The sequence below is a fragment of the Plectropomus leopardus genome, chromosome 19 (genome assembly GCF_026936395.1).
Source record: "Plectropomus leopardus strain MGB_pleo_1.0 chromosome 19, ASM2693639v1, whole genome shotgun sequence".
Taxonomy (NCBI): domain Eukaryota; kingdom Metazoa; phylum Chordata; class Actinopteri; order Perciformes; family Serranidae; genus Plectropomus; species Plectropomus leopardus.
Genome location: NC_142194.1, coordinates 20,426,791 through 20,435,246, shown reverse-complemented (window position 1 = coordinate 20,435,246; position 8,456 = coordinate 20,426,791). Strand labels below are relative to the sequence as shown.

The following is an 8,456-nucleotide window of genomic DNA, read 5'->3' as shown; positions in this document are numbered from 1 at the left end:
AAACATGGGAAAAAAAGCAATAGCAACTTGGCAAGAAAGGTCCCGCAAACTGGAAGAAATTAGTAGATTTAGAAAATTATGTTGAACTGTACTATATAGTGAAATTGATTTATAATTATTCGAATTATATGATTTTTACAGGATTATTATAATTTCATGCATTTTTCCCAGAATATTTCCTTTGTTTTTGTTTTTTTGTTTGTTTATTTTTACTAATTTCTTGTTTATAATTTCTTCTTAAGCTGCTCGTTGCCTTCTTCCCATGTTTTTGAAAGAAAAGCCAATTTGCCCAGGTTTCAAAGAGTTAATGTACATTTAACCAACAGGTAAAGTGTAAAGTTTAAAGATGGTGTGAGGTTCAGCATTAGGTTTAAGGATTTGTTATATCAGAAATATGAAAAGCTCAACTCATTTTGACAAAAAGAAATTAAAAAATGGATACGTTGAATGAGATTAAATGTTAAATTAAAGACTATTAAACTACTTTTAAGGTCTAAAAAATGTTAAATTAAAGCATCATGTGTCCATTGACACATAAGTGGGTCTATATGAGGATCAATCAACTGAGTGATCTGTCACTTCCTCATCAAACATTTTAGCATCCTGAGAAGCAAATACAAAACAGGTAGTACTTCAAACAAGGACCCACTTTATTCAGACGATGCAAATGTCCGTTTTTTATTTTGCATAAAGTGTGCACAGAATGGACATGAAACAACATGAGGAGTGAAAAATATTCCCTTCATCAAAAACACGGAGCAGCAGTCAAATCCAAACCAGCGTGGGATCACAGAGCGGACTCTTTATTTAAATAAAACTCAGAGGATATATAAATATCTTTCTCTTCTCAAACAGTGACGTTTGACTGTTTCACCTCCACTCAAATGACAAACCCTGTTCTCCCAACACGTCACTCTCCCTTCATTCTCACTGGATATCAAAATGCCTCTTATTAAGAAAAAAAAAGACAAAAATAATCAGAATAAAACAGAAAAATAACAATATGTATATATGTGTATATATGTATATACCTATATCTATTTGGTGAGTCAGGTGGACAGCCTATGTGTCGGTCTCCTTCATCAGCATCAGGTCATTCAAACACTGCACTGACTGCAGTTAAAACAGGCCTGAAGAAAACACCTCATGACACCGAGCAGCTCCTCTGCATCAGTTCACCCCAAAATGAAGATTTGGGCTTTTAATAGAAACTCTGTTGGAATTTGTCGGACCACCAGGCACTCCATTAACTGTGGTAACTTTATCTTCTATCTACTAACTATTATCATGCTGCAGGCAGTTTACAGTTTCAAATACAGGCATAAAATGTGCCTCACATTTCTGCGAAACCTGGCCGAACAGAAAGTTAAAAAAAGTTTTTACACTTTTGTACTCCGGGAGAAGGCGGAACATGTTTGATAAAGTTATAATACTTGACATTTTCATTAAATAAAACTGGTTATTTTGCTGCTATTAATAATCAGCAATTTTCTTTTGCAGCAGCCACTCAATGAGATTACATTCAGTGATGTTTTGGTTTATCAGCGGTGGCGGGGTCCGCCATTCGCACACTGCCGGATCCCGATTGCCTTCCTGTGTGCGCGGGATTCACAGGAAACAAGCGTTTAATCATTTAATGCATTTTAATCTCAAAGTTATCAGCCTCACTGTGTTTACAATCAGGGCTGATTTATTTCTTTCCGTTATTATTGCAATAATGTTATTATAACATTATTTCCATCTGCTTCACGTTAAAAGCTGCAGAAGGATGGGCTGGTTTTTATTATGAATAGTATGAATTTAATTCTGACCTTTAGCGAATTGAGCAAAGTCTAAATTTTCATTTTGGGGTAAATCATTACTTTTTATTCTTTTCTGGTCAGGATTCGTGCTTCTCCATGTGCGGATGGTGGCTGATGTAAAACACAGTGGATCCCTGTAATAGAGCAGACTGGTGCTGAGAGAGAGACGAGCGTGCAGGCTGGTGAGACGTCAGGTTGGGGTTGATATATTCGGTGTGTTTCCCCTGAAGGCATGATGGCGGTGAAAATCCTCCTCTCTCCTGTGTTAGATGACGGGCGCTGATCTGTCATTTGTGACAGTCGGTCTCAGTTTGACCGTTGCAAACGGGTTCCCTCCTCTGCAGAACAAAAGGAACCAGTTTAGATGCTGCTACATTTTCAACGTCATCATCAACCAAAGTTTAATGAGTTCAACAAGTGAGTTTTTGTTAGTTGTGTTAGAGTCACTCACCCTAGAAAAGGAGCCATTGCAGAGCCATTGACTAAAGAAACCTGTTGTCAAAAACACAGAGGAAGAGACCCTTCAACATCCAACGTACAACACTGAAAACACACGCGCCACCACAGGCCCCACAGCCCCACGCCCTCCCTCCCTGCAGCTGTGAGGAGAGTCAGTGAGTCAGACTGGTTGGTTTAGATTTCCTAACCTCCCTCCGAATCATAAACACGTCAGCTAAGACCTCAGACCTCAGCAACTCTGGAATCTGGACAATCTAGAAACGCTAGCGAGAGACACACGACGATAAGCTCATCGCCCTCAGAGAGCCAAGTGAGCATGGAGACGATAAAGTTAAAGAACACAGCTATGTGCCCTCAGGGCCACCGTAGCACATGTGTGCTCATAAAACACTGCAGAGAAAGTGTACAGAGTAGGACAGCGGCTAATAAAGATGACAGAGGAGCTGCTGTCAACCCGAGAGTTTGTGTATTTTCATTTTAGATCAGATCAGAACGTGTTTTTAAACTCAGATTTTATCAGTGATTTATTTAGTGTGCAGGACAACAGCTGATAAACAAAGGTGACTTCATGTTGTCACCTTCAGAGATCTGATTCTGTTTTTCACATGCTTATATTTATCATTTAACTCCGTCATCAAGCTTATAAAAGAAAACAGGCCGTCATTGTATTTATTCCTGGCTGCAGAAAAACCTGCACTGCTGTGCTCCTCCATAAGAGAGCAGACGACATCAACAAGTCTCAGTCTGGCTTTGAAAACTTTATTCCCTGAAGTCAGCCTTTCAGGAAGCCGTGTTGTAAACTGCACTTAAAAAAAATTGTTTTCATTCATTTAGGAATAAGGTACAAAATTTTAACTGGAGCTTTTCTTGATCTCTTAGCTCAAAATATGACTCAGAATCCTCATTTTTATGAATAAAGAACATTTCAGGTCCAACTGCCAGAAAGATGATTTAGAAATTAAAATGAAAAATATAAAAACTAATAATAATAATTTCTAAACAACGCTGAGCCTGTTCAATGTCTCTGTCCACCAGGACACAAGAACCTTTTAAGGTTAAAAACACTTTGCCCCTCTATTGATGGATCATTTATCTCTTGTTACATATCAAATATGTGTAATTTTAAAAAAAAGTCACTATCAGAGAATTCTCAGTTTTTACTTTTCTGTAAAACAGTTTTAAATGTTTAATGAGTTGAGACTCTGGGTATATAGCAGCCACATCAGTCACACAAAACCACATTTTTACTGTTTGTAGCTAACAGAGCAAAATGGGAGAGAGACGGAGGGGACGTGTTTTGGATATCAGCTGGCAAAACCCTCATTTTCATTTTCAAAACATTCATCTGTCCCTCATCGCCCCGTAACTAACAGCGAGGGAGGTCTATGGAGCTGATACTCCTCAGTAATCTGTGCCACACAAAACTCAGAGCCCACCCACTTCTTAAGTGTCCAATTAAATGCTGAGAATTTGATTTAAATACCTCTTGTAATATTGTTTTTCAAAGTACAGGAGCTAAAGATGCTCTCACCTCTGTTTGACAGTGAGGAGTAGGGATCTGAATGCTGCCTGAGAGGTTTAACTCAGGGAAAAAAGTCCCCACTGTAATGGTGGCTCTTTACATGTGGCATTATTAAAGTTTTTTTTATTTTAAAACCGTTGAATTGTAAGAATGTGAGACTGAGATGGGAAAAGGAACAAATGAAAGTGTTAGGGTGGTCCGTCCCTCTCTGTGGTTTATGTGCTCGTGGTTAAACCCTGAGGCAGCAGATCCAGAGGACACCGAGTACAGACAGAGAGGAGAGGAAGGTGATGATGAGGGAGGAAGAAGTGTGCCCAGGCTCGTCTGCTGGCTGGATTCATTCAGCTGACACACAAAATATAAGAATGTCTGTACACATTGTGTCTTTTTTTATATCTTGTCTCTGGTCTGTCCGTTCCTGTCGTCTGTGTAACTCTCTCCTTCTAATAATCTCTGTGCTCCTACATCTTGCAGAACCTGGTCGGGAGCATTTTTCACATGTTTTTGAAGAAAATGAGAAATGTGGTCTGTTTCACACTTTTCCTTTCTGTCTCCACATTGCAGGATATGTTGAGGCTCGCACGTACTTTTGGAATTAACGTTAAATATAGATTTGATTTCCTGGAACAGGTTGGAGGAGTTGAGGTGTGTTTCGGGGCGTGGAGCCGATGATTGTGCAGCACAAAGACGTTGATAAGACTTGATTAGTCAGACGACAGAGGTGGACGTGCATGTAATGAATTCAGATATACGATCAGTAAACACAAGACCTCATCGAGAACAACATGCCATGTGGCTCACTGTACAACTACACCCTTCTACTGTTAGCCAGAGCTAACAACCACAACCAGCTGACACACAGCAACATTACCTCATTTGAGGTGATGTTATTCCAATACTGATTCTCCTGTTTTTGGTCCTCACCAGCTCCAATAATCTGGCTAATTACTTAGTTACAAAATGCTGCATAAGTTTACAAACTAGTGTCTGTAGGTTAACTGTGTGTCATTGTTTTAAGACATATAGTTACGTCTGCCAGACCCTGAAATTCAATCACTCTATGGAGTTACAGTTGACTGATTCGTCTGGCACTGTGACATGAATTTATTTTTTTTCTCTTTTTTTTAAATAAAATTTTATTTATATTTTGTTGGTATTTTTGTTTTGTTTTGCTTTTTAATATAGATATATATTTATATAATTTTTTTTAAAATTTATTGTTATTTTCCAGTCTTGCAAAACTTTATGTATAATTGTTTGTGTCCTTTAAATTGTTTCTGTGCGGAGTTCTTGGTTGAAGTAAAAAGAATGACCAATCAGCACCAGGGGCGGGACTAAAGCTGTTGTCAAACAGCATGCCAGAACCAATGAAGAGTAATAACAACAAAAACAAGATAGCTGCTAGTTTAAGTTAACATGTCTTCTCAAATATCGTCCAGCATCTTAGTTCAGGTTTTTTTTCCGCTCTGCTCTACTCTTAAAACCAGTATGTTGTCATGGCAACGCAACATAATAGCCTTAAAAGAGCACTGGATTCAGTTGGATATGTTGGTCTCTAGTGATTGTTAGAGAACATTGAATCCCCTCCCCCACAGACATCAGTTAGAGTGGACGCAATGTCAGACTGAAGATGGAAAAAAGTTGACAATAAGTGTGTGATATCAGACAACAGTGACTTGAAATTATTAAGAAAAACATTTTAAGAGTGACACATGATGAACTAAAGTTTGCCACATTCAAAGATTTTAAGAGCACAACATATGACTTTAGGTTAGGTGCTTTGTTGGGGGCTAGCACTGACCGTGTTCTGTGGTGAGGGCGTTGATGAGACCACAGGGCCGGAGGGGGCGTCGTCGCTGTAGTCTGGCGGTGGCAGCAGCACAGGCTCCTCCTCCTCTTGCTCTGGCAGACTGGTAACACTCAGACTTCGGACCGGTGTGCCCACGTTGCTGCTGACACATAACAAAGTCTTAGCCATCAAATAAAACAGTGATTCACTTCATGCAGCATGCTGAAATGTCTCTCACCTGTTTGATGATGTCACTGTCTCGGTGTACGGTCTGCAGTATGATGAGGGAAACCAGCCGCGCCTGATGAGGAGGGCAAACACATCATAAAACTATTATAAACTGTCATAAAATTTGCATTGATTATTTGGATAACCATCGGTGTTTCCTGGAATCCATGTCACAAACATACACATTACATGACGACGCCTACTTATCAAAGATACACTGCAACTATTTTGGGAAATACAATTATTCCCTATTTTCACAGTTATAAGAGACAATAAATACCACTCTCACATTTGTCCTGACTTTATGACTTTATGCTCCTGTTAGCAGCCACTTTGCTTAGCACAAACAGCTGTCTCGTAATGTCAACAGCTCCCTCATTAACTCTTTATATCCTGTTTGTGTAATGTAGAAAAATGGCACAGTTTATTTTTCAATCACTCCTGGAGTCTCTCATTTTATAGTTTTGAAACTTATGTCATGTACAGATTTGGTTTATAGGGTGTGCTAGGTGGATTTTGTTTGTTTTTTTCTTAACACGTTTTTTGCACAAGGGGAAATACATGTAAAAACAAGGTGTTTTAACAATGTTTTAAGTTTTTTTAATATATATATATAAAGAAGACTGTACGCATCTAATAAGCAGAAGCTGTGAAAACTGAAGTTTATTCTGAAAAGACACAATGTATTTAACAAGCGTAAACTGACCTACATCCCTGAACGTCTAAAACAGACACACGATACCTACAGCGTCATATTTAGACGTGAAGGTGACAAAGTGGCAGTTTTTGATAAGTTGAGATGAGAACGTGTTGCAGCTTTGTTTCCAGTCTTTTCAAATCGTCAGACTATTTCCAGCTTTTCAGGGCAATATCACAACCAAACATTAACAGAAACAGGACTAATCAGTAAATGTGCCAGAATGTCTATCAGCAACCATCATTTAGTTCTTCAGTTCAGACTCTACATACAGGCTGATGATATTTGTCCTTTTACAGTTACAGTAGCATGCACCCAGGTGGGTACATTTCCAAGAGTTTTTTTTTAAATGATGTGCTTTACATCGGTATATCTCAGGCTGCATGATGATAAAATATATATAAAAATCAAATCCACTTTTAAAATATGATCAGTTGCAGGGCTTTCAATGTTTATTCGTAGTCACAGCAGGACACTGATGATCTGCGTGCATACAAGAGGCTGTGAGGACATCTGCTTCTGATTGTCAGTTAAAATAGTTAAGAATCACTGCTGCAGACTTGAGTCAGTCGCACATATAATCTCTGACACAAAGAGCATAAAAATACGTCTTATTGACTAACACACTGGATTTGTTGCTAAGAAACAGAATGTCCTCATCCTGACAAACGGCCGCTGACAGCATTAAAACGACTTCAGATCACACACACACACACATACACACATTTGCAGAAAGCAGATAAAGCGTGGGTTAATCAGTTTTAAAGAGTGAATGAAGAATAAGCACTCTGTAATCCTGTCGCCTGCAACATGAGACCTGACTGATCCACAGAGGAGATGACTGTAGTTTAACACTCAGAGGATCCTCTGTAGATACACACATACAAACACAAACATCCCACAAGCTGATCATCATCTGAGCAAACCACAGGTGCCATAAAAGTGTCACTCTTTATGAATCACAGCTGCTGCATAAAGCTACATATTCATTTTGTTTGCTCCTCGTCAACATGTGACGGGATGAAGATCAATAAGACATCATCAATGGCATAAAAGACCAGATGTCTTCTGTTGGTGTGTGTGCACCTGGATTTTCTCTTTACGTATGTGTGTGTGTGTGGTGTGAAAGAGAGACAGAGAGATGTGTCTTTATGAGTGTGTCATCATGGTGAACATAGCTGGCATACTGTGTGTCTCTGAGCCTGATGTATCAGCTCAGCTGGATAAAAAACAACACAGAGCAATAAAACGAGTCCTGCTGCTGCTGCTAACTGAGCTATGTGATGAGCTATGTGAAACATGTGTTGCTGCATATTTGCTGGAATAAGAGTACATTTCCTCCTGTGGGTGTGACAGAGATTCATCTCGCAATGTAACTTCCTATTTTATATTTTGATAACACGTTATGATATGTAAATATTTCAGGGATCTGCTGTCTGTTTGTGTTGTTGGTCACTAATAAAGCTCCAGTGTGTTAAAGCTCCAGTGTGTAGGATTTAAAATGAACATCATAAAATCAGTGTGTTTTCTTTAGTGTATAATCACCTGAAAATAAGAATAGTTGTGCTTTCATTACCGTAGAATAAGCAGTTTATATCTACATGGGGTGTAGGTACTGTCTCTGCAGCAGCTCAGAAAGGACAAACCAAAAACTGGCTCTAGACGGAGACAGTAATCTGCTCACTAATCTGCAATCTAGCTGCTAGAGGCCACTAAATCCCAAACGCTAGACCTTTAAAACACCACAGTCCCACAGTAACAGAAACTAACTAATGGAGGCAGCCTTAGAACAGCAGCTCCTGTGTTCTGTGAGGTAAAATCACTGTTTTTTTAGATGGAGTCTGAATTTGAAGAGGGGAGAAATACGTTTAACTTTGAGTTCAGTTCCCTGTCAGTAAGGTCGGCCAGGTGGATTAATGAGATTTGACTAGATTTCTTTCAAAAATATGGTAAGAAAGC

At 39.0% G+C, this 8,456-nt stretch overlaps 1 protein-coding gene and 1 long non-coding RNA gene across 2 annotated transcripts in view; both read right to left on the bottom strand.

Annotated features, from left to right (window-relative positions):
• Positions 1-629: 629 nt before the first annotated feature.
• Positions 630-8,456, bottom strand: part of baiap2l1a (BAR/IMD domain containing adaptor protein 2 like 1a) — a 32,111-nt gene continuing 24,284 nt past the window's right edge. The window contains exons 11-14 of the mRNA XM_042507762.2: positions 5,811-5,873; positions 5,585-5,732; positions 2,254-2,294; positions 630-2,140 (exon numbers count right to left, since the gene is read on the bottom strand). Coding sequence (XP_042363696.1) covers positions 2,068-2,140; positions 2,254-2,294; positions 5,585-5,732; positions 5,811-5,873 — 325 coding nt within the window. The 3' untranslated portion in view covers positions 630-2,067. The remainder of the gene's footprint in view (positions 2,141-2,253; positions 2,295-5,584; positions 5,733-5,810; positions 5,874-8,456) is intronic.
• On the bottom strand, positions 3,564-5,578 carry LOC148186352 (uncharacterized). The gene is made up of 2 exons (XR_015774947.1): positions 3,745-5,578; positions 3,564-3,685 (listed from the first exon to the last, which is right to left on the bottom strand). It is a non-coding gene; the product is annotated as an uncharacterized LOC148186352 (long non-coding RNA).